The sequence below is a fragment of the Polypterus senegalus genome, chromosome 18 (genome assembly GCF_016835505.1).
Source record: "Polypterus senegalus isolate Bchr_013 chromosome 18, ASM1683550v1, whole genome shotgun sequence".
NCBI classification, from domain to species: Eukaryota; Metazoa; Chordata; class Cladistia; order Polypteriformes; family Polypteridae; genus Polypterus; species Polypterus senegalus.
In genome coordinates, this window is record NC_053171.1 from 46109826 (window position 1) to 46135512 (window position 25687).

Sequence of the window (25687 nt, forward strand, 5' to 3'; positions counted from 1 at the left end):
AAAACATTTGTGCATTAGATCAATTACTGCTCTTCCTAGCGACTCACCCTGGCTTTTGTTGATGGTCATTGTAAAACATTATTTTACAGGCATATTCTTTTTAATCGAAACATACAATTATTAGGAAAAATTAGAATTTTGATTGTAAATGTATTTTCTCCTGTAGCACATCTTGTAAAACTGGTATCTTCAGTCACATTTTAATGTAACACTTTATTCAGTAACCTTGTACAGTTAAAAGTTTCGGAGTTTAAATCAAAATTAATACACACATTAAAACAGGCCTAGATTATAGAACGGTAGCAAGTGAATTGAACTAAAGTCAGTTTCAGATGTGAGCTTTTAATTTGATCACTCAGTAATTTATGGGATGGAGGGTTATTACCAGTAGTATGTTCTCCTTGGGGGATACAGAATACCATGATAGATAGATAGATAGATAGATAGATATGCATTTCTAAATAAGAATGAGAAGTCAAGAAAAAAGACATTTTATTGGCTAACTAAAAACTAAAAGGTGTCATTTTGCTTGGCTCCTCATTGCATCCATAATAGCTAACACGGTACTGTACACCCTTCTACTACTAATAAAAATGAAGAACCTAAATATGCTAGCTAGTACTTGGATACTAATGTGTTGTCTCAAAACAAATTGAAATGGAGAACTCCGTGTAAATAAAAAATTTGCAAATATTTTCTTTGCGCACTACATGGGCTTTTCATCGGCAGTCTCAAATAAGTATTGGTCAAGAAAGGAACGATAAACTGTATTGATTTTTATTATAAACCACAACTCTTTATCTTACGTTTCTCAGTTCCCAACTGAACATGGAAACAATAGGGTGCCGTAAGATCATGAATTCGCAACTTGGGCTCTGTTTGCTCGGTGTTGTTTATTGTTTAGAGATTGGATGAGCGACAGCTCTCAGTTCACAGCCTTTTGTACTGCCAATGGGCCCCGCCCTACGATATAATTTGCATACCGTTGTCTTTGACCTAGAAACTCACTACCATACAATAACAAATCAAGCCCATTTACAGTAAGGGCGGACTCATTTTCATGCATCACGGTTTATGCGTCGTACACTTGCGTAGAGCGGTGTGTCAGGGGGCTGGGCTGTAACACGTGATGAGTGCCGTTCCCGGGGGGCGGAGCCGAGCGGGAGGAGGGCGATTGGGATTCTGGAGTATAGAATCAAAGACGTCTAACGCGGCTCGTCGTTTGGACTGGAGTAACCATTGTTGTATTGGATCATTTACTTGTGAAATCAGAAAACCGCATCATTACAGTTCGCATGCTGTGACTACCGGAACACACGGAGGGTTAACCTCTTACTTCATCTTTCTTTGTATGTCTGTGTTTATTTCATAAAATTAAAGAAGCGACACCTCGCGTGGAATGTGAAGTGTTGTTGCAGAGGCCTGTGAAAGTACGTCGTAAAAAAATACAACTTGATTGGGGTTCATCGCGTCATGGATGTTGTTCCAGTTACTGAAAAGAAAAGGTTGGTTTATGATTTTTTTTTACCTGATGCCTTTTGAGTAGCTTGGTGCCGTTTAACACTTCTTAAAATGATGCATGAGCGCGATCCCTTTTTCTCTAGGCCCTGTCCACGTCGCCATTTTGCTGCGTTTCGTAGAACTATTGTTGTAGGAGCACAGGTCGGCTATAATAGTTTTTCGCTAATTGATTTTAACATGACAAAATCTAGCATTTATTGGATATTGTATTTTTGATCCACTTCCACTGCAAGTTATTTAAATGATGGTGACAGACTTACTTTTTGTTGCATTTGATATAATTATTAAAAGCTTTTAGTTGAATTCACTTGAAATCCTTCACTAATTGCATACATCACGATTATTTTTATGCACGGTTTTAAATATTTTTGTATGTCAGTCTGGTTTTGCAAAGATTTCGGGGGTGCTGAAAAATATTGACTGGATGATTGAAAACCGATCTTCCACAGATGGGAATTATAATCTTCAAAAACAGAAGTGTCAGTTGATTTATCCCAATGTGTTCTGTTTAAAATTAGAAATTTGGATGGAACGGTTCCTAAGCTGGTTAAGATATATCAGTAATGTGTCACTTGAAGCGATGGCTAACCGAGCGCCCGTTTGACGCCGTTTCTTCAGTAGCAGTATCACGGTCTCTTCCTATAGTATTTGCCGGTTTCGCATTAATACTCAACTGAATTACACCGACTGAAAACGTGACTCGGTTTTTGAACGTTTATCTTGTCTGCGCAGTTTTTACTATTTGGAGCAAATGTCGTCACGGAAAGATGTGCTTGCGGTTGTCCTTGAGTTGTCTTCTGATTTCATCAGCGCCTGGTAGCGAGGAGTGTGCGGAGCCGTGGGCTCTGGCAGGGGTTGCTGGAGGCTGGGTCGAGTCTGGGGAAGTTTTTTCGGTAACGATTTTCTCTTCTGGGTCGTGGCATGCGTTTTAAAAAGGCCTGTCGCGTTTCACTTGTGAAGAAGTAATCGCATGACTTGGGAAGTGTCAAAAAACAATAGTGGTAAATCGCGATGGAGTTACTACTTCAAGTGGACACCCGGCGAGTCTTTTTTATAATCCTATTCCGGGCTAAGTGTTACAAGAACTGACCTATTATGTTGCTTTGTTAATTTCATGTTTAAAATGTCGGCATTATTACGTCACATCCATTTAATAACTTTTGCAGTCACAATTAAATTAGTATAGCAGTTACGTATAGTGAACCGAAATAAAATTAACAAGAATCGGCTATAAAAACAACCAAAGAAATCTTTTTGACTGGCCCCCGAGTGGTTAATTAAATAGTTTTTAATCTCATCTAATTATACTTAGTGAGTTTCTATAATAGCAGATCATTTCCGGTTAAAGGAATTTAAACGTAACTATTTTCCTGAAATATTCATGAAAGGTATGCCTTAATTGGCTAAATAGCCCATTCCATAATTAGTGTTTTTAAAGGTAATTAAATGATTCACTTCTCTGCTTAATAATAAATTATTATTAGCATCGTCATCATGATCCCTAACGATTGCTGAGTGAAAGTCACAGTTGGTTTGGTACAGTTTTCTACCATCTCTAATGTGCTTTGGAGTCAATCCATGAAGTACTTTGTGAGCATGAAGAAGACATTTAAAATTATAAAACTTTCCAAGAACCTCTGCAATTTGGCAAGGAAAGGAATGGGCTGCTGTCTTGTCTACATACTACTTAACAGTCCTGTTGCTGAATAGTGCATGTTTTGCAAACGTTTTATTTATTGAACAAGTTAATAACAAAATACAGTAATAACACCTACTAGTTTTAACAGCCAATAAACCATTTGAATTTGAGAACACCCCCAATTTTTAAAATGGTTAAATCCCACTAAAGTGTCAATTATATTGAAAGATGACCTAAAGTCAGAAGCAAAGAGATGGCTGTCTAATTTACATTTGGTTTTCTTAAAGATATATGTTTTCTTTTACAAGTTTTCTGTTTTATTTGTACAGAACACATAATGAGAGCTTTTTTTAATGGGATTTCATAAATGCAGTTAGGAGAGATTGATTCAGACACTTAAGAACTAAGTGTGTGTGTTTTTTAGGAGTTGAAAATGATCCTGTAGTTGTAAAACTTGTAGTAACAGATGTAACATCCTGTGAAAAAATCACATTTTTATTAAGTCTGTGGGCAAAATACACAAACTAGAAGAATGTAGAAACACTTAATAGATGGAGTAATGTTTATAAACTCAAATTCCATAAAACATGAGAAAATAATGAACGTGAACGGAACTTGCTTTACTTTGCAGAATTTATTTTTGCAAAATATTAAGAATATTTTACATACACACATTACAATAAAGTCCTAGATGAACAGGAAAATACTTATATTGCTAAGCAGTTTCCACAAGTGGCTTTTTACATAAAGCAAATTTTTAAGTTTAGAAAAGATTACATCAAAACCACTTTTAACATTTTTTTGTTAAAGAATCATTTTAGCTAAAATCTTGTTATCTCAAAGCCGTGAAGCTGTCCCAGGAACCACTTTCTCCTTTACATTGTTTTTGTTATTTCTTATAGAGAGTGAGCAGAAGTATGTTAAACATTGTGCATAGACAAGGTATATTTAATGCCAGACATTGTTGGATTTGACATCCAGGGCCTGGGATCTTATTGCAGGGGAAGCAAAAACAATTTTTTTTATTTTTTTTTTTATAAAAAGAACAGCAGTCAGTGTGACCTTCCAAAGGCAACCAAGCCATCTTATAAGTATGATGCAGTGTGTTGGGAAAATTCCACTCCCAAGTATACTATTAGTGGATATGCAATTGCCCCAAAGCAAGTTGCCTACAATACATGAAAAATGCAGCTGTCTGTTTTTTGGACTCACTACATTGTGATTCATCCTGCTAGGTTTAGAGTTTATAAAATGTTGTCCAGGTGATTCAGAAGCAAATATAAGGAAGGTTTGTGATTGTTAAGGGTAACAAACGTGAGCACCCTGGTATAAAAGTGTTCTCCAAACATTGCTTGTCCAACCCCAAAATAATCCTCATAATTGTAGTATACAATTTACATCATACTGGATTTTATTGTAGAACCTTACAGGATGAAGGTATAAAGTGAAGTATACATTTATTTATCAATAGAGTGGCTTAAAATGTGCCTAGCACAGGGGTTCTCAAACTCGGTCCTGGGGGACCCCTGTGGCTTCAGATTTTTGTTCCAACCAGCCTCTGTTTTTAATTGGACTCCTGGGCTAATTAAGTGAACTGTTGTTTCCCAGATTCCCTGTTTTGGGAACAATATACAAATTAGAAAACTTAAGTTTGGTTTAAAAAAAAAAAAAAGTATTACAATGTACTAAAGTTGTATGTATTTTTTTCTTTTTAACAGTATTTTCATCTTGATTGTCATTCTACTTTTCTAGGTGTTCTAATTGTTGAAGTAATCTGTTACTACTTTGTGGGGCTGACGCTAAAGTAGTTGCAGCCTTTCACGATTGAGTGTTGTTTGCTTGGGTTTCTGCTCTGCTTGGTTTTAATTGTCTTTATTAAGATTCAATGAAGAGAGCAAACTGCACAGAGAGGGTGAAATATAATAAAAAGAGAGTTAAGCATTTAAATCCATAGCAAAAAAGAAATATGTTTCTTATAAATGTAAAAATCATGCTGCTGTGCTTTTCTGAATGTAGAATAAAAGATAAATAATACCAGCTAATTAAATTAGATCAGTGCTATCAGGTGTTGTCACTGATTAGGAATCTGGTTGGAACAAAAACCTGCAGCCACAGGGGGTCCCCAGGACCGCTTTGAGAACCCCTGGCCCTAGCAGGATTGCTGTAATGATTTCTTGTTGTTGCTTGTTTCTCCATGATTTTGAATAAACTGTGGAGTAGTAACAGAATGATTGTGAGGACTTTGAACTAAAAAGCACTGCATTCGTTAATGTTCCTTGTGTAAACTAAAATTAAATCTTGTGTATGTTATTTACCTTCAACTTCCCAAATTAGGTTAGAGGGAGTGGATCTTGTATATTGTGGAAATATGATTGGTAAACATCACTGTCAGAAATATTACCCACATGGATTTAGCCAAATAAAAGTTAAAAAAATTAACTTTGCATACCATTGTACTTCTAATTGGAATGTTTTACCTGTTTGCAACATATGCATATTTAACAAAGTGAAATAATAAAGCAGTTAATTGCCAAGCATGTTATGATTTTATTGAAAAATAGTTTTATTAGGTATATTGCTATATATTTGAACATTTTTAATGGGTAAACTGGTCATTAAGAAAACAAGAGTCTAGTTAGAAGTGAAGAAGCAAAGTAATCAGATTTGTGGATAAATTGGTCAAAATAAGCCACATGAAACAGTACCCAATAGTCCAGGTCATCCTCAAACATGTCTTAGTAGAATTTTCTGATCTGTAATATTGACAAATTTAATAAGTATTCAACAATGATTATAGTAGCTACTTCTAGAGATCAACTGAAAGTCAGCGTCTTTTTTTTGTTTCTGTTTTTGCAAAGTAAGTGTGTGAAAACATACACGGCAACAACTTCTGGGATTTTCCACTTATCAGTTGCTAGGGAAGCTTCTGTTTAGCGTATTGAGCTGAATTTGTCTGTAGTTTGACACATACTGTTTTACACGTACATCTTTTTTTAAGAAGACGGATTTGAATTGCACATGAATACGGCAATCCATATTTCTTGTCGGTCTTTGTGGTTTTAGTGGTTTTAAGAATAATTGGTTTCAAGCTCTTAGACAATGTATTAGTACTATGGACAATGACTGTATAATGTTAGCATGGAAAAGCAAATCAGCAGTAAAATAATTTTAGCAAGCTATTATAAAGCAGTGTGTTTCATTGACATCTGATGGTACTTCATGGAGCATTTGTTTGTATTTGTATCCATTTGAAGTGTTTCATTGCTTTACAAAAAGCAGCATATTTGACAAAAACATTATTATGGGTTAACAGCAGGCTGCATCTAGTGATTTGATTAATTGCGTGGTTAAAGAGATGGTGTATAGAAGAGTATGCGGGGCGTGGGAATTAGACGGTTTGGTACTTAGTTATTATAGATAGAAAATCCGTTACGGAGTATTTCACTACAGCTGTCTATTTTACATACCAATGAACAATAAAATGTAATATAGCACAAGTAAGAAAGTAAAATGTAATAAAAAGTGAAAAAATTATATTAATCCCTTGTCAGAAACAATATTGTGAGTTACTCTCTCTCAAACGTATAGTCTATAAATGTTGCTTTTTTGCATTTCTGTTTGCATATACATTGGGATATTTTTCTCTTTGTAATTTATTGGACAATTCTTTGTTCTTGATTATAGTTAAATGCAGCTTTTTTTCATATTCTTTTTTTGACATTCATTGTCAGGACTTGCCGCTCTTTTTATATCATGAAATTTATTGTTTTTGAATATATCATTTGCTTTTCTGCCTTGCCATTATTACTGACTTCACTGAAGGGCAAGTTATCACTGAGAGTGTCATGGAGTGGTACAGAGAGAGGATGTGCACAGTAGAAGTAATGATTGGGTGAGTGGTGTAGAGGGGAGTGATCAACCCTGAATATCATGGACACAACAGAAAATGTTTTTAATAAATATGTGGTTTTTCAGGCATGTTCTTCACATTAGCATTGATTGCTGCCTATTATTTTTCATGTAGTCTGATTTTAAGGCTGCTGGCATCTCAAACGCATGATAACAGCTTCTTTCAGGACCAAAACTGGAGTACATAGAAGAAAACCCAATGCACACATGTAGAAAACGTGCAAACTTCAAACTGGCCATGCTACCTGCAGTTGTGACAAGTAAAAAAAAGTACTAAACTGAAGTGTCAGTCTGTTCTTGTACCTTGTCTATACAGTTATAAAAAAAAAATGGGTGATTCTATATACTTTTTTTTTCATTCCAAATTGAAATATAAGCATTTGAGTTTCAAATTATCCGCTCTGGCGAAACCTGCATGTGGCTCAACTCATAATCCTTCTTTGAAGCATAGAATATTTTTTACCTTGATAGCTGTACAGGATCATAACCTTCTTCATTGCAGAAAATGCATTAGTATGTATTAAACTTGAGTGAGTGAGTATATGGTATATATTTTAATTGTATAGGATTGTGCAATTATAGGTGCATTGATGTATAACATAACTGATTAAAGTTAATTAAAGGTCAGTGCTGTAATAGTGCAAATCCTGAAAGTTTCTACACTCATCAACAACAACCAATGCCTGATCACTTACATTATTTTCAAGTTGCCTTACGTAATGACTACTGTTTAGGAATAAAAATAATAGAATTGGTGTGATTCCACATGTGTAGACTGACAGTGGTAGCAGATGATAAAAAAGGGGTAAAATTTATGAAATGAAAGCATTACTAGTTTGTAACGTATAGTACGTTTAAAGTTAGTTTTCATTAAGTGTCATCAATAGAAAATGTTTTTATGTACTAATGTAAACAAATTTAATAACCAGAGTCACTTATTGGCGCACCTCACAACATTGGCATATACTACTTTATTTGGCACTTTTGGGGGAAAATGAGTTAGTCTTTGATAGTCATGTTATCTTTTGTAAACCACATGCTAAAATCTGCATCTTGTTGTATAGGGTTGACACGCCCTTAGGAGTGTAATGAAGTTGTTACACTACCATTAGAAGTTAAATTGTGAATTGGGGCTGTCGAATGAAGTGTCACTATTAAATATTTTTCAAATGTGAATAAAAAAAAAAATTATTTGAAAACAAAAATGAACAATCGTATATAATGAATGGTTGTCATTTATTTATTTTGCCTTGCACTGATTTTACCGTTGTATTACTCCAGACATGCTCTGCACCACAGCAGTATTGTATGGATCAGTTTTTGCCCATCATTTACAAAATTATCCTATTCATATTTTTGAACAGTTAGATTTTACTATCATTAGTAAAACGGAGATCCTTATGCTTTTTTAATGGAACTATTCAAAGTGCATTTTGAGAGAGATTTTTACCACTCCACTGCTCTACTCTTGGACCTATCAGTGTAGTAATAACAGATTTTTAACAATACCTGAGTGCTGTGAAAGTTGCTTTTTAATCTGAAATCCCTGATTTATGTCTTTTTTTTTAAATATATTAAGCATCAATTGCAAGGAGTGAAAGAAAATATTTGGCATAGTTCTCATTTTCTGTTTGTTTCCTTTTACAGATCTTAGATTTCTAAGGAGCTCCAAAGTGTCTTTTTCAATATCAGCAATGCTTATTTTACTTTTCGCAGCCCCCACTTCAGTTTAGTTGACTACTGATAAACTCACCATGCCTTTAACAGTGAGGCATAACAAATAAAATGTAGGTCACCTGTGTTGGATATTTGCTTCATCCATACAATAGGGAAAAAAATGGAATCTGTTTAAACCTATGTGTTATTGCTTGACTAACTGCTGCCACTCAGAGTATGAAATCTCATCACCCAGTCTGTTGACATCTGCTTCATTTTATTTTTATTACCTGTCCCACTGTGGGAGTCATTGTGCCACCTCCCTACACAAAGTAGTTGCCTATCTTTTGATATTGTGTGCACTGTAGAACATAAACGTTGTAGCTAAATGCTTGGGTAGTCCACACATGAAGTAGATATTTCAAGAGCAACGAATTTGGTCATTTTAACAGAGTCATTGAGGTTGGCATTCAAACTTGAAAAGAGCTGGTGCAAAGCGTGGTAGAGGCTTTGGTAGAGTTCACTTATCTTTGAGCATTCAGGAGGTGCTGCTTCTTGGCTAAAAAAATAAATTGTTCTAGTTGTACAGCCATCAGTGTGTTTCTTTAAAGATCCTGTCTTGATGCAGCTCACAGGGTTAGGAAAGCAGGGCAGATGATGTTTCCTCAGGCCCCTAGTGAAGTACATGTTGGAGTAGGCAGTATGAATGTGCAGTAAATGTCAGTATTCGTATATATTTCAAAGTTATTTAAATACATGTCTTGTTTGAAGGTAAAAGCTGACATTCACTTGTCAAAGAACAGTTATTTGTTTTACTTGTACTAATTTTGTCATTTTAATGAATCCAGATGTGCAATTCAGAGCTGCAGTGTTTTCCTGCTAGATTTTTGAGCTGAACTTTCACAATCAGCCATTTCATCATTTTGAATGGTTAACTTATCTTCATTAATAAAACTTACAGCCAAATCCCTTTAGAACGTAGTGTTTTTTTTTCTATTCCATTGCACTGCACTTTAATCTACAAGTGTAGTAAGTATTTTCTCTAAACGCTTCTCCTGTGCCCTAAAAGTATCATTTTGCATCAGAAATTTGTCCCATTCACCCTTAAAACTGAGATCCCTAACTGTTGCGTAATGCTAAGGCCGTCTCATTAAACCAAATGTAAAATAACTTTTGTAATAGTTTCCTTTTATTACAACACTTTATATCCACAACATTAAAGAGACTCTTTACCCAACACTATTTGTCCTACAGTTTTCTCAGTCCTACGTAGCTGCTGGTTTGACAAATAATGTCTAACACAATGAAGTGTAATTAAAAATATTCAAGCCACTTTTATTAAAATATTTCTGCATCTGTAAATAAGAGGTGTTTTTTTTCCCAGATTGTGAAGAACCTGGGTGCCAACTGGCTTTTTATTTAGAATGCTGCAATGTAAATGATACCCTGCTGCTGTCTGTTGGACCCTTACAAAATAATTTGTTCGCTATCTTTACCCTGTCGCTGTCTTGATACCCTGTTGCTGTCTGTTGGACCCTTACAAAATAATTTGTTCGCTATCTTTACCCTGTCGCTGTCTTACAATCTAACTGGTATTCTTCCTAATCTTAAACTGTCTGTCTGTGGTTGGTTGGTAGCAAGATTCATCACAATACATTTGCACCAAAAGACTCTAGTTGAGTGTTGCAAGCAGGACACACCCAACAGTGGCATAAATAGTTAATGATTTGCAGATGCACCTTATATATAAACATCTACACGTGGAAGAGTGTGTGTGTCTCTGTCTGTCTATCTGGCCCCGAAGTGAGAGGTGGAGTTGGGGTAGGGCCTCCACCTCTGAGGACACAAACTCGCGTAGTCACTAATACAGAAGCAAGGTGAGCACGTCAGCAAAATGGTATTCCTTTTACTTTTCTTCCCGATACTAATGCACAAATGAAGCAAGCATGTCGGCAGAATGAAACCTCTTCTAAGAGAGATGCCCAGAGTAGTTCCTTTCAATTACCTAAAATCTCCCATGCTATTTACACCACTAGTAAGTAAATAATAGTAATGTAGTGAAGGGCTATGTAAGCACGTGTGGCTTGTATGAATTTGTGGAGCTTCATGAAAGTTGATGTGGATGATCATATTCCTCTGATATCAAATTTCTAATGATGAACTTAAGTCCTAGATCACATGTAATTTATTAACTGAGTGGTTACTGTTTATGTATTAACAGTCTGAGAAAAGATTTAAAACTCTGTGAAATTTCAGAGTTATCTTCTTCCCCCATAATGTAAATGTAAGCTTACTAAAATGTGTTTATTGAGGTTCATAAACTTTTGAATGCTGGTTGTCTTTTTCTCTGGTTAGTCTTTTGTGGCAGGGGCCAATTACGTTATTATCTTATGGTCATAAAGCGATTGTTGAAAACTGAACAGACAACATCTTTGCTTACAGTAGTTTTTTTTTTTTTTTAAATACCAATGTACACTGCCTGTCCTACAATGTATTGACATGTATTTAGCAGTACGTTATTAAATAATTTCATGTATGATAAATTAACCATCTGTCGCTGGTTTCGTAAAGACTTTGCCACTCTGTTGCATCAACATATTATTTTCTGAGATGCTGCAACACAATTTATATATTGGGTAAAACTGGTATGTATATTAAGAGTATGCAATGGTAATTTTTGTATTAGGCTTAGAGATACAAATGAATCATCAATTAATAATAATTAGTTAGGTGTGTCAGGTGAATCGGATAGGCAAAGGTAGTTTTTGTGAGTTGCTAACAGTTATCAATCAATTCACATTTATTTGCCTATTATGGTAAACTAATGATTAGCAAGTATAGTTTATTGTACTTTGTTCATACTACAGTGTAATTCTTACTTGTACATCTGTACAGAACACACACAAACCAACAAAAATATATACTGAGAGTATATTAAGTGTGTGTGTATGTATATAATATGATATATATACACACACAATTTGCACTCTTAAAACAGTGTTTGATATGTTATAACATTTGTTGTAATGATTGGCAACCTTACACTATTGGATAGTTTGCCAGAAAGTAGGAACGAGAAAAGTGACTGTGCAGGAGTTTACTTATACTTTTTTGCCTAGATAGATAGATACTTTATTAATCCCAAGGGGAAATTTCAAATAATCCAGCAGCAGTATCCTGGTAAAAAAAAACAAAAGAAACAATATTAAATTAAAGAGTAATAAAAATGCATGTAAAAACAGACAATAACTTTTAACTAATGTTAGCATTTACTCCCCTGGGTGGAATTGAAGAGTCACATAGTGTGGGGGAGGAACAATCTCCTCAGTCTCTCAGTGGAGCAGGACAGTGACAAAAGTCTGTCACTGAAGCTACTCCTTTGCCTGGCGATGACACTGTTAAGTGGATGCAGTGGATTCTTCATGATTGACAGGAGTTTGCTTAATGCCTGTCGCTCTGCTACAGATGTTAAACTGTCTAGCTTCATTCCTACAATAGAGCCTGCCTTCTTAACAAGTTTGTCCAGGTGTGAGACGTCCTTCTTTATGCTGCCTCCCCAGCACACCACTGCGTAGAAGAGGGCACTCGCCACACCCGTCTGGTAGAACATCTGCAGCATCTTATTGCAGATGTTGAAGGACGCCAACCTTCTAAGAAAGTATAGTCGGCTCTGACCTTTCTTACACAGAGCATCAGTATTGGCAGTCCAGTCCAATTTGTCATCCAGCTGCACTCCCAAGTGTTTATAGGTCTGTACCCTCTGCACACAGTCTCCTCTGATGATCACGGGGTCCATGGGGGGCCTGGGCCTCCTAAAATCCACCACCAGTTCCTTGGTCTTGCTGGTGTTCAGGTGTAAGTGGTTTGAGTCACACCATTTAACAAAGTCTTTGATTAGCTTCCTGTACTCCTCCTCCTGCCCACTCCTGATGCAGCCCACAATAGCAGTGTCATCAGCGAATTTTTGCATGTGGCAGGACTTCGAGTTGTATTGGAAGTCTGATGTATATAGCCTGAACAGGACCGGAGAAAGTACAGCCCCCTGCGGCGTTCCTGTGTTGCTGCCCACAATGTCAGACCTGCAGTTCCCAAGATGCACATACTGAGGTCTGTCTGTAAGATAGTCCACGATCCATGCCACCAGATGTGAGTCTACTCCCATTTCAGTCATCTTGTCCCAAAAGAGCAAAGGTTGGATGGTGTTGAAGGTGCTAGAGAAGTCCAAAAAATAATTCTTACAGCACCACTGCCTCTGTCCAGGTGGGAGAGAGATCGGTGTAGCATATAGATAATGGCATCCTCCGCTCCCAACTTCTCCTGGTATGCGAACTGCAGAGGGTCGAGGGCATGGCGGACCTGTGGCCTTGGGTGGTGAAGCAGCAGCCGCTCCATGATCTTCATCACATGTGACATCAGAGCAACAGGCCGGAAGTCATTCAGCTCACTAGGACGTGATACCTTTGGGACTGGGGTGATGCAAGATGTTTTCCAAAGCCTCGGGACATCTCCCCTGTTCCAGGCTCAGGTTGAAGATGCGCTGTAGAGGACTCCCCAGTTCCAACGCACAGGCCTTCACCAGTCTAAGACAGTGAGTTGCGTGTCCTAGGGCAAATATCTAAAGGAAATAACTATTTGTGCTTGTTTCTAGTGAAATGCATGTGGTTACTGCACTTTTAGCTGATTGGTCAATTAGAACAAACAGTGCAGTGTTTTTGACCTTAAGTTCACTTTATTTGTATGGTGTGAAGCTGATATCCAAAAGTGGTACAGCCAAAAACTGGGAATCTGGAGTATGATCATGTGAACTCCCTCACGTTTTCCTGCTGGTGTGAAAGCAAGCAATCTAATTTGTGGAAGTGATACTACACATCTATTTTGACGTACAGTAATCATTTTGAAAATTCAAAGTAGCCAATGTTTGCCTCATTACCACATGGCTTCTCAAAAACCTCCTTTTGTGAGCTGCTTGCATCCTCTCCCTTTGCTGCTTTAATTACATTTACGGCAAACAAGGTTATGTACCATTCAGGTTTCTATATGACATTTTGATAGTGACATAATATAAACATTGCTGTAAAAACATAGTGAATATTGTTGTCCATTTTTATCAAGTCACCAGCTACTGGCTAGGTAGACTAAGTAAAAGAAAGGCTGTGATCTCCTTCAAGCCTTGTTGCCTAGTGAGGGAAGTAAAAAGTATTAAGCAAATGTGACTGTGTTCGGGATAACGAAGTATAGTGTGAAAACAGATCTGTGTCTGTGGGAGTTTGCAGTTAAACTAGGGTTCAGACTCGAGTAAATAAATTAAGTGTGAAAGTTCATTTAAAATATACTTTCACCCTCTTGTGTAATCATACCTAGTGTTTTTGCTTCCCATATGCAAAACCTTACATATTCATCTTAATATCTGCCCAAGTCTATAATTTGTTCTGATTGGTATTCAATGACTGTGAAACATTGAACACACACCTACACACCTTTACTAAAGAATTTTAGTTCATTGGTGAATAACAGAAAACCGATTGCATTTCAGTAATCTTTGTGTTTGAGTAAATTAGATTTTAAATACGTCCTTCTGTTAATTTATAATTTGTGATATCATCCTTTACTTTGAGATCAACAGTAATTCTGCTTGGATAGGTTTCTTACCAACTTGAATGTTGTAATTTTATCTCATATTCTTTCCAGGAGAGTTCAGGATCATTCAAATCCCAAGAGGTGTAACATTCCGATTTTTGCATGTTTGAGGTCAAGACTATGAGCTGGCCATCCCCAGATACTGATCATCCTTTTTAAGCTATTTGTTATTTTAATGTCTTCTTTTTTTACCCACTCCCTCTCATTACTCAGAATTGTGGAAAATATGGGAAACTTGTATAATAAGGATGCTCCAATCAGGTTTTTTTGGGAGGCCAGTACCGCTCACTGATAACCATTTCACTTGCTTGGCCAATTTTGATGCCGATGCAGAATTCTTTTTCTTTACCTCTTTTAAAAAAAAACTTATTTTGGTTTAAAATAATAATAACTATAGTATATATTAATACACAGAGAATTCTTGTGGTCCATAATAGTTTCTCATTTTTATAATTTAACTGTAAATAACAAGTGATACATGTTTTTATTAAGAAAATGAAATTCTCTAGGCTTGTGTTTTACTAAAAATATTAAAATAAATAAAATGCTCTTAAAATACATGCTTTAACTAATAAAATATGTAGAGAAAAAATTTATCCATAGTACATATAGCATTCAAGAAATAAAATGCCTCTCATAATTACAAGCTATCATATTGTTTAATTTTTTTCTGTAACTTTAAAAAAAAAAAAAAAAACTTTTCACAATTTGTCTATCAAATATATTCTCATGCATTCATTCAATTAATTAAAATTGGCAGTTAAACACTAGTTAACTGTAAATATGCACTTTGAGGTTTTAATATTTTGATCATTAATTGCGGTACAGCTTTTTTGCTGTTAATGAATACAATTACTGTATTTATGCCTTTGTTTTTCCAATGTACCAGATAGAAATTTAGTAATTATAAATATGGGATACCATTTTAATTTTGCAATTCTTGTTTCTTACCAAAACATATGCTGTTTAACACTCACAAATAATAAACATGATACAAAAACATAAAGTTCCAAATCTATAACCTGCTCATAAGATGTTTATCGAGAAGATGCTATGCTTGACAAGTTTATAAGTTAATAATTGTTTACTAAGTAGCAATTTCAAATTCTCCTTTATCTCTTCTTTTTCTAATTGAAAATGGGAGCTGCTGTGCTGAACAGAAAGTAGAGCTGCAAATAAGTAACCAACTAAACAAGGATCTGTGAATAAGGGGCTAATATTACAATCTTCTCTCTTTTTCTAGCAAAAATTGGCTTGTTGTTCTCTGTTAACTGGAACTCTGCAGTAGTTCCTTTTATAAAGGAGCAGTACATCTAAATTACTATAAACCTATAAACCTATATATTACTATAAAGAAAAGCAAGGCTGAAAGTGTTATCGGCCAGTTTACAGATCACCAATCAAGACTTTTATAGTGATAGTTCGCTGATTTAGATCAAAGGCCAATCAATCTGAACATCTCCAGTTTGTAATATGCAGATAGTGGCCAGTTTCTGCCAATATTACCTGCAGCTCCTTTTAAAGGTCGTCTAAATGAGATTTCTTTCTTTCCTGCTCATTACTTTTGCAGTGTCTTGGTATTGCCATGTTGCCTGCGTTGCTTAATGATGATCTGCACACTTTTCCATGAAATAAGATCTTTAAAAGGCATTACTTATGTTCATCTGTGTGTTTCTCCTAGTAATTCGTTATTTGTGGTTGACATCAGTTGCTGGGTCGAGGGGAATAACCACTTAGTGAGGTAGCAAAAATAAATAATTTAATAATGGCAGTAAACAAATAATTTTAAGATCTTTTACAACGAAAGAGGAAGATTTGATTCAATTTAATCTGTATAATAAATGGGTACCTACAAAACGGGTATACGTACACATCTTAAATGAATTATATTCTCAAAAGGCATGACCACAAAGAAGAATAACGTAAGCATTTTTAATTGAATCCCATTTTTGAATTTGTTACAATATGGGGCAGGCCAGAACACTTAGCAAAAGTAGTTTAGCCATTAGTGAGGGTGAGAGTTGCAGGAATGCACTTGCTTTTAGGAGGGTTATCTGGTCAGATTATTGGATAAAGTATCAGATTTACATCTCAAAACAATTTGCAATAAATTTAATGTAGAAAACATGTCACAATTAAGGACTACTATAACTGTTGCTGGAGCTGTTGACACAAATGAATCACAGTTTGTGACGGATTACAAGTTTGTTTCATACTTTTCACACTGCTTCCCAAATATGTGTTATGTTGCACATATAGTGGAAGTGGAGGGTCATTTTGGTAGCTGTTTGACAAAAAGAACTACAAAATGTGAACGGTAACATAGCACAAAGGTAAACAAACATAATAGACAACTGAGTCAAATATGCCACTTTTGAGAATTCACATTGACTTGACAAATAAGTGCAGTTTGCTTCAAGATTGGATGCTGAAGTGCTTTTATTAAACAGTAGGGGTGGACATTGTCTCCTGATCTGTACCTTAGTAATTCTTTAGATATTTTGTTAGCTTCTTGAGAACCATGGTTATGGCAGCATTATGCAACTAAAAGGCCTTCAGGGAAATTCTACAAGGTCAGTGGATTTTATTTAAAGCCAGAGTCATTTCTGTTGATGCAAGTTTGAGGAATTTGTTTTTCAATTTGAATTTAGTTGTTTAGTAGATATCATTAAAGATTGCAGAAGGTCTGACATGATTTCTCTAGATTTCTTTATTTGCATCAATAAAGCTGACATAACATTTCAATAAAGGCGAATTGTCATTTAATATTATCAATAATAACTATGAATTTCAGTTTTTGTCTTGATTGAGAAGTAGGATTTTCCTGTTTATTAAGGTGGAGTGTACTGGGTAGAATTCTCACAATTCTGCTCAGACTCTCTGAATAATAAATTGTTTGTATTTTGTAATTGTTGTATTTCCTTCAGTTTATTTCTAGTTTTGTTGTATGTAAAGACTAAATGGTCCTGACATATCCAATATTTTAAGTCGGTAAAGCAATTAAAGGTACAGCATATGGATAATTGTGGTGATGGTTCACATATATTATGTATGTATGTATGTGTATATATATATGTGTATATATATATGTATATGTATATATATATATAATATTTATATGAAACAGAATATTGTCAACCAGTATCTTGTAAAGGTGGCAGTTACATGGATTAAAGTAGACATTTATCAGTAATACTGTTTACAGTGAGCCCTGAGGCACATCTTACCTAACAATATGGAAAGTGTGCCTTTCTGTATGTATGTTATTTTTTTAAAGGTATTAAGTATTTTAAAATGAAAAGCTATAAATGAAATTGATCCTTCATTAACTTTCAGTGGCTGATTTTGATTTATTTAGTATGTGTGACAGTGGCGACTTCTGATACATCTGGACTTTTACTTGGCAGTAACAATTTATTAATAATGTTAAAAATGAATGCTGCAGGTATTATTACTTGGTTAGAACTAGTTGCCAGGGACAGGTGGATGCTTTCGTTTCCGAAAATCAGTAAATTTTATGTTTTGGTATTAAGAGAAATATTTACTCTACATTTTGAAGGAGGTTGCTTAGTCCTTTATTCTCTGTTATCGGATATTTTTTTTTCCTTAAAATAGTAGGAGTTTCAAATGTTAGCTCAGGTGTCTTTTTGTCAGTTTGTTGTTGTTCTAAATAGTACACTTCAGTGGTTTCTATTTTTACTAATTACTTTGATGTATTCACCCCGTGAATAAAGAGTTCAACAGTGCATCTTGTCTCTTTCACCTGTTTTTTTTTTTTTTTTTTTTTTTTTTTTTCTGGACAAGATATAAATGCTTAGCCTAGGATTGCAGAGTATACAGTTGGAAGACTTAGGTGCCGGATTATACTTTGCTCAGAACGTTTATGCACACGCATGATGGCTGCCTCTCATTCCCAACACTCTTTTGATGCATCCTATGAGCATGTCATCCAAAATGAATGTGACACATTCGCGAGTTGCAGTCCCAGCAAAAAGTTGGGTAGTGTGTGTGTGTACTGAAGTTATGATATTTGATGTCGGCATCATTTTTTACTAGCAACATCTCCATAGTGACACACATGCCTTTTAGAACAGCCATCATCAAATTGACAGCTCTTTAAAAGTAGATGTAGAAATGTTCAAGACGAAACAGAAGCAAATTTGAGACACATACATAACTTGCAAAGCAGAAAATATCAGAATAAAATGAGGATTTGGCTTTTGTACATTGCAGATTCAGCAGGATCAATACACATCCTTCTATGTTTGATGAATGGTTTGATGCAGTGAAGTAAATTATCAAAATTAAATGCTGACATACAAAAGTATTCATGGTGCTTTTCTTCATCAATTTCTTTCATAGGCAATACAAGCTTCCCCTATTCCCCATCGTAATGATGCGATACATTTAAAGATCTTGCAGTACCATCGTTTATGTCACTGCATCTCACTCTGCTACCTGGTGGAATCCTCCACATTTAAATAAAGTATACACGTAAGTAAAGTCAGTACACTGCTTGTGTAGCAACAGCATCCACAAGCATGTGTGCCACGTAACATCCAGTATACAGGTAAAATTCTGTTACAACAAATATCTTTACAACGAAGTTTTCATTACAATGAAGTATTTTTATGATGTTATTATGACAGTTTCCCCATATGACACGAGTCTATAGAAATCTCATTACTACGAAATACATTCAGCAGATACTTTCATTAAAATGAAGTTCCCAAAATACCTTGGAATCCCTGAATGAATCATCCACAGATCAGTTAGTTCTGTGGTCGCAGCTCAGTTGTGCACAACCATCCCCAAACAGAAACACTGTGTAAATTTTTTTTTTTTTTTTCCTTCTTAGAACTTTCCTCGTACTGTTTATTTTTATGCTGTTTTTGTTTTCGGTGGTTTTCAGTGATACCTTTTGCTTATTGCTTGTCAACATTTGAGAAACATCCATTGAAATTTAACTCATTGTCACCCTCCTTTAGAAACGGCAGACACAAAAAAACAATAACAGTTCATATTAGGAGAAAAAAAATGTTACATTTTTGTAACTCGATTGTGGCAAAAAGAAAAAAGACATTGCAAGTGAATTCTGAATTTTGGCATTGACACCGTCAACTTTCTTGAAAGACTGAGCAAAAAAAGAAGAAAAATCTTGGGTTGCAAACGTATGCGAACTGCTGCATTTGAAGATGTCGAAAGCAGTTTTTATGTGGTTCAGTGATGCTCGTTCAAGAAACATTCCTATTAATGTGGCACTCATTCAAGAAAAATTGAGGTTTGTAAACTCTCTTGGGACCTCCCCAAATGTTGCCAACATGCCGAAGAGTGTCCTGAAGTGCGATCACTGTGTCTGTGGAAGATTGTTATCCATTGCTGGGGCAACATGCGGCTCTTCACTGAAGCAAACAGAAAAGATCTTGATGAGTGATGTAAGGAACATTGTAAATGCAAGGAACAGGATTACCTGGCCACGAACCTGCCCGACTGCTGAGTCTGTGTATAGGAGAGTGGCAGATCACGCCACAATAAATGACCCTGCTGTTCCTGTTTCAAGCTGAATAAAGCTGGTTTTACTAAAGTACTGAAACTAAGCCTCATGTTTTGGGATGCAAAACAGGGACTTATACCGCAGCACCGATCTTTTATGATTTGCTTCTGTAGCGCTTCACTGCAGCGCTGTGAGCCTGCTGTTGCCCTGCCCCGGCTATGGACAAACAAGCTTCCACAGATGCGGAAATCGTGCTTCAGGACACACTTCAGCGTGTTGTTCCAGGTGGGTGGGGTTTGGTGGGGGGATCCCAAAATATGAAGAAAAGGATGATTCGGCTTCTGATTGATAACTGTGCTGCCCACAACATGCTTCCACATTTAGATAATGTTCGTGTTGAATTCCTCCTACCCAATTGCACAGCAGTGCTTCAGCCATTGGATTTGGGCATCATTCGCACCCTGAAAGGACAGGAGGAGATTAACATTAACGTGAAAGAAGCTATTGAAATGATTGCAAAAGCCTGGATGCAAGTTAAAGAAAGCAACTATAGTGACAAATACAGAATCTCATTACTACAAAATTTTCATTACAATTAAATATTTTTTAGGTCCCTGGCAGTTAGTGGTAACGGAATATTACCTGTATCAGGATTGTATCTCTGCTGTTTGCACATGGTTTTCTTTTGGCTTTATCAACCTATGAATTACAGAGCCCAAAGTAGAGGTATTCAAGTACCTTTTGGTCTTGTATAAAAGTGAGGAAAGAAATGAGAGTGAGGTGTTTTGTATTTCATTTTCCCATGGAATTAATAAAGTTTTATGTAATCTAATATCAGAGCATCTGCAGCAGCAGCTAAATCCTCAGAATTTATTTTTTTTAATTTACAAGTCCATCTACATCCTATTCTCACTCATGGTCATGGGCTTAGAGTAGTGATCAAAATAGATTGTGAAAATAGATGGATCAAATGAGATTCATCTACTGTGGGTTCTCTATTTGATAGAGTTTATAGCTTGGAAATACAGAAGGACCACAGAGTAAAGCCATTTCTTCCCTTGATTCAAGCCACTTGAGATGGTTTGAACATGTACGCCTCTCGTGGGGGACATTCTAAGTACAAGTTACAGACCACTGTGAGCATCTGTTAATTTCTTAGGATGTGGTAGAAGATGTTGCCTGTGGCAAAATGGTGGTCTGAGTTCAACAAACTCGGTTTGTTGCCAACACAACTGTCTTCATGATTATTGGAGCAAAAATGATTGATAACATGCTAAACAAAGAGCCCACTAGAGACACTATTATGATTTTTTGTACTGGAAATCCTCTTTTGAGAGATTCCGCAGTATTGTTTCTGAAGCCTGTTTAATAGGCTATGAACACATTTACTTAATAGTGTCATTTGGGTTTTAAGGTATGAACTTGCTTACAAGATTAGGAGCAGATCATATGTTATTTAGAATTAATCTGAAGTGGTTTCATTTAGAGGAGTGATCATTGTATTTTGAATACCCACACCACAAGCAGCAATTGCATTCTATATATAATTGTCAGTGTGTTTTACTTTGTACTTTATGGCAAAATTATGCAGAGCTTGGCTTTTGCTAAACCCATTTCAGTAAATACTGTACTGTAAATACTCACCACATCCTTTTTGACTTTATAAGGTTACCAAAATCAAATGATGCGAGTACCACAAAAAAGTACCACAAAAAATGTAAAATTATCCAGATTTTTTACGCGATATGTGATTCTTAAAAATAATTTTACCTCCCTTTCCTTAACCACTGTTATAGTATTGATGGAGGACAATAAAAGGTTTTGCTGGAGAGGTGTCATTGCACTAAGATACATTTCAGTATGCGAAAAACATGTAATGTTGTACTTTATATCAATATCCAGAATAGTTTTACTTTCTAATAAGGGAAATTTCTGTGAAAATTTTAAAGTACTGCTTAGAGATTGATTTTATGTTTCATGTTTTTATGATTCTTACTACAGATCCACTCCATAATGTTTTATGTTTTATTTAATTAGTGCAGTGTTAGTCTTATGTAAAATGCTTGCTTTTCATTTAAATACACTTCAATCCAAGTAGTCATCTTACTAGTGAACCTTTTATGCTTTCATGTAGTTCATGTAGTAGCAAAGTGGTTTACTTAAGTTTCTGTTGTGTGATGGAGTAATTTTTAGGAGTGTGACGATTTTCCTTTAAGATAGCTGTACACAAATGATGATTAAATCACTTTGATGTCATTCATGAATACTTGCATGACAATGCAGCTACTACCACTACTATTCTTAAATGTGGCAGGTTGAACAATTCGAGGTGTACATGTGATATAAATGCAGAACATTTATGACCGGCGTAACCTTATCAGGGTCTATTCATGTAACGGTTGCATCAGATCATCTGAAAAATAAAAGCAAATTAATGTTCTGTTCTTAAGGCATGTGGCTCAATAATTGTTCTCACTTTGTTTCATTCTTTAGTGAGAGACAAGTGTTGAGTGTATCTGCTCTCTCAAGATGGAAATTGTCAACAGAGGCACAATTACCTTACATATACTGTGGAAGCCGGCCCAGACACCGACAGTCCATATTTACAATAGTGCACGAGAAACCCCCAAACTCCTGGTCACAACACAGTGCCTTCTCTTTCTTCAGGCCGCCTCCTTGCCTCTCCACCAAGACCTTGTCTTCTCCTCCTGACTCCAGCCCTTGTCTGAAGGGAGGTGGCCCCTTTTATATGCACCCAGATGTGCTCCAGGTGTCCTCCAGTGACCTTCTGCATGGCGGAAGCACCGGCTGTGTTCCCGGAAGCACTCCGGGTGTCCCCGATCCTCTTCCCCCCAGCACTTCCGGGTGTTGTGGAAGTGCTGAAGTCCAGGGCTCTCTAGGCACAGAGGGGCTCCCCCTGGCGGTGACCACGGGCCCCTACAGGGTAGAGCTTCAAAGCTCTGTACCCATGGCCCCCAAAGGAACCAGGGTAGTCGCCCCCACGTGGTCTGAGGTGGACGTAAGCCCTCTTCCGGTCCTCCTGGGCATCCCGGCCGAGTCGCCAGCCCAGGCATCTCTGACAATACATAATATGGACATTTCTTAGTTTAACTACCAAGGGAATTGCGGACGACTTCCAGGAAGTCCTAGTCAGGAAGACTGAATATTTTTTTCTTAAGTTGTTAAATAAGTTTAGAGGGGACTAGAAAGAAGTGTAGAGTATGTTTATATCACAGTGCTTTTTGTTTTTATGTTTGTGAGCAGCATAGGTTAAGTAGTGAGTGTTTTGAGTTTGAGTAAGTTTTGCATTACATAAATGTGACAATGACACATTCAAGAATTGCTACTCTTATTTGGGGCTGCAGCAATCAATTATTAAAGTAATTGACTATTCTACTGATTATTCCATTGCTTAATTGAGTAATCGGATTAAGAGATACTTTGCTTTAAGAGCAATAGTAATTATACAATAAAGAAAATAAGACATCTCAAAATTAACAGCTAATTGATTTCCTTTCTAGGAAAATCTACCTTCTTATTACTTAAATCGCATACGATAAAATTTATTTGTGAAAGCTAAACCCATTTAGTGCATTTAAGTGCCATATTATGTTTTAGGTTTTAAAGAAAACAGAGAAAACTACTTTTTTAATTAAGCCTTGTTTCAGATAGGTACATTACAGAGAAAAAACTAAACGATATGATAGCTGATAGCTTGTAATTCTGAGAAGCATTTTATTTTCTTTTATACCATATGTATTATGGATAAATATATTTGTACATTTTTTTTTTTCAAAGTTTGTATTTTAAGGAAATTTATTTTAGTATATAAATGGTCACTTAATAATAAGCCTTCAGGATTTCATTTTGTTAATAAAAAAAAAAAACAGTTGCCACTTGTGGTCTATAGTTTAACTGTAAAAATACACTTTAATATAGGACATAACTTTTTATTTGCCTGGTTATGCAAGAGATTAGTGTATGGGGAAAAAAAAATCAGAATCAGTATCAGAATTGGCCAAGTAACTTGAAATCGGTGATTGGTGACTGACTACCTTACATAGCATCCCTAACTTTCTATAGTATTTTATGAATCACTGTGTGGTAGGGATTTGTGTGACTAACATAACATGAAAGAAGCTAAGGCTTCCTCAGATTGACTGTATTTTGTTTACTGTGATTATTTTCTTGACCAAAACTTGGCTAACTTAAAGACATAACTGGTCATTCTTAACTAGTAGAGCCATTACACATGTAGCCATAGTTAATGTACATTGTTTACTAGCTGTCCTACTGTTTTACATTAAATACTAATGTTAGTGTTAACTTTGTGTCACGTTTGCTCTGTGGACTGGATGCATTGACAGGATGCTTCCTGTTGAGATGCTAAAGCATTGATGTTTGTCCTATTGTGGTAGGCTAGTTTTTTTCAGCTTGACAATTTGTATCATTTTCTCTGGCCTGTCTCTTCAGTTTGCCCCTTACTATTTTCTCTCTTTTTTCCATTTTGCAATCTGTGCCATTAAAAATGTCTTCATGTCATCCACAGAATAAGCATGATGTGCAGCACTATTAATCATCCTTGTGAAATGAAGCTTTGATGCAAAGAATTTGTTTCTATGATTTTTAGTAATCGAATTACTAGCGTTCTTGAGGAATTTCATCCCTACTCTAAATGAGGAACTGAAAGCTGTAGAATCAATAGAAAGTAGGTACAATTAGAAAGAGGTATGCTGTTGCATTTTTACTATTCTTAAAATCTGGCTGGCACTCATTTTGTATTAGATCATTTTCTATTAGGTATTATCATAGAAAGCAAACATGTCAGAAACTGTTTGCAGAAGTTGCAGATTGATTTGTTCACTCACATCAACAATTGCTGGTCATAAGTGTTGATACCATGAGATTTTGTAGGCTTATTTTCTATCCATTAATCCATCTCATCTATCTATCTATATTGACTGACTCACTTATCAACAAAACATTATTTCCCGTTCCCATTTTACAATAGAAAAACTGCATACCCCAAAATCTCAAAAATGCTTTGATGGATTACTACTTTGCATATACATTCACATCAGTGAACTTTAACAGGGGATTACATACAACTGATTAAAAAAAACGAAAAGAAATACTGTACTTGAGTGAATGACATAAACATCTAGTAATGATAATATACGGGTACATTTCATGTTATTCTTACTGATTACCTGTTTCAATTCAAAAGAATACACTTTCCTTTAAAATTTTTTGCAGTAATCCTCAACAAAAGCCAAGCCACTAGAAAAAGCAGGAATTGATCTAATGCAGGAATGTTTTAGTCACAGACAATTGTGTACAGCATTGTTCCAGCGTAAGCCGCTCCAGTGACTTATTATTATACTTATTTGACTGAGGCCTTTCTCTAAGAAAACTTACAACACTGGAGATAAAATTTGTTCCATTTGTTTTGTTTTTCCAATTGTTGTACAGGCAGGTGAAGGTACCTGCTCATGGTACACAGTGTCAGTATCAGTATATGAACCCCCAGCTTCAGGGTTTGAGGTCCAAGATCCAAAGCATTAACCAATACACTACGCTGCATGCCTATAACATTAACCCTGGGTTAAAAAAAAAAGCTCATTGTACATTTCTACAATTTTGGGGAGATGATAATAAAACCCCATTTATATAAATTAAAATATTTATTATAATGAAAATTTTCCTGCTTGAATAACAAATGATGAATACGGATTTTAGTTCTGATGACCGGTAAAAATGTTAATGGAATGGCTGTGTTTTTAATTCCAGGGTCTGGACTCTGTCTCTGTCTTTCCCTCTCTCTGATCACT

General features: G+C 35.8%; 1 protein-coding gene across 1 annotated transcript in view; it reads left to right on the plus strand.

Annotated features, from left to right (window-relative positions):
* Positions 1-1171: 1171 nt before the first annotated feature.
* Positions 1172-25687, plus strand: part of hif1ab (hypoxia inducible factor 1 subunit alpha b) — a 40844-nt gene continuing 16328 nt past the window's right edge. The window contains exon 1 of the mRNA XM_039742278.1: positions 1172-1505. Coding sequence (XP_039598212.1) covers positions 1474-1505 — 32 coding nt within the window. The 5' untranslated portion in view covers positions 1172-1473. The remainder of the gene's footprint in view (positions 1506-25687) is intronic.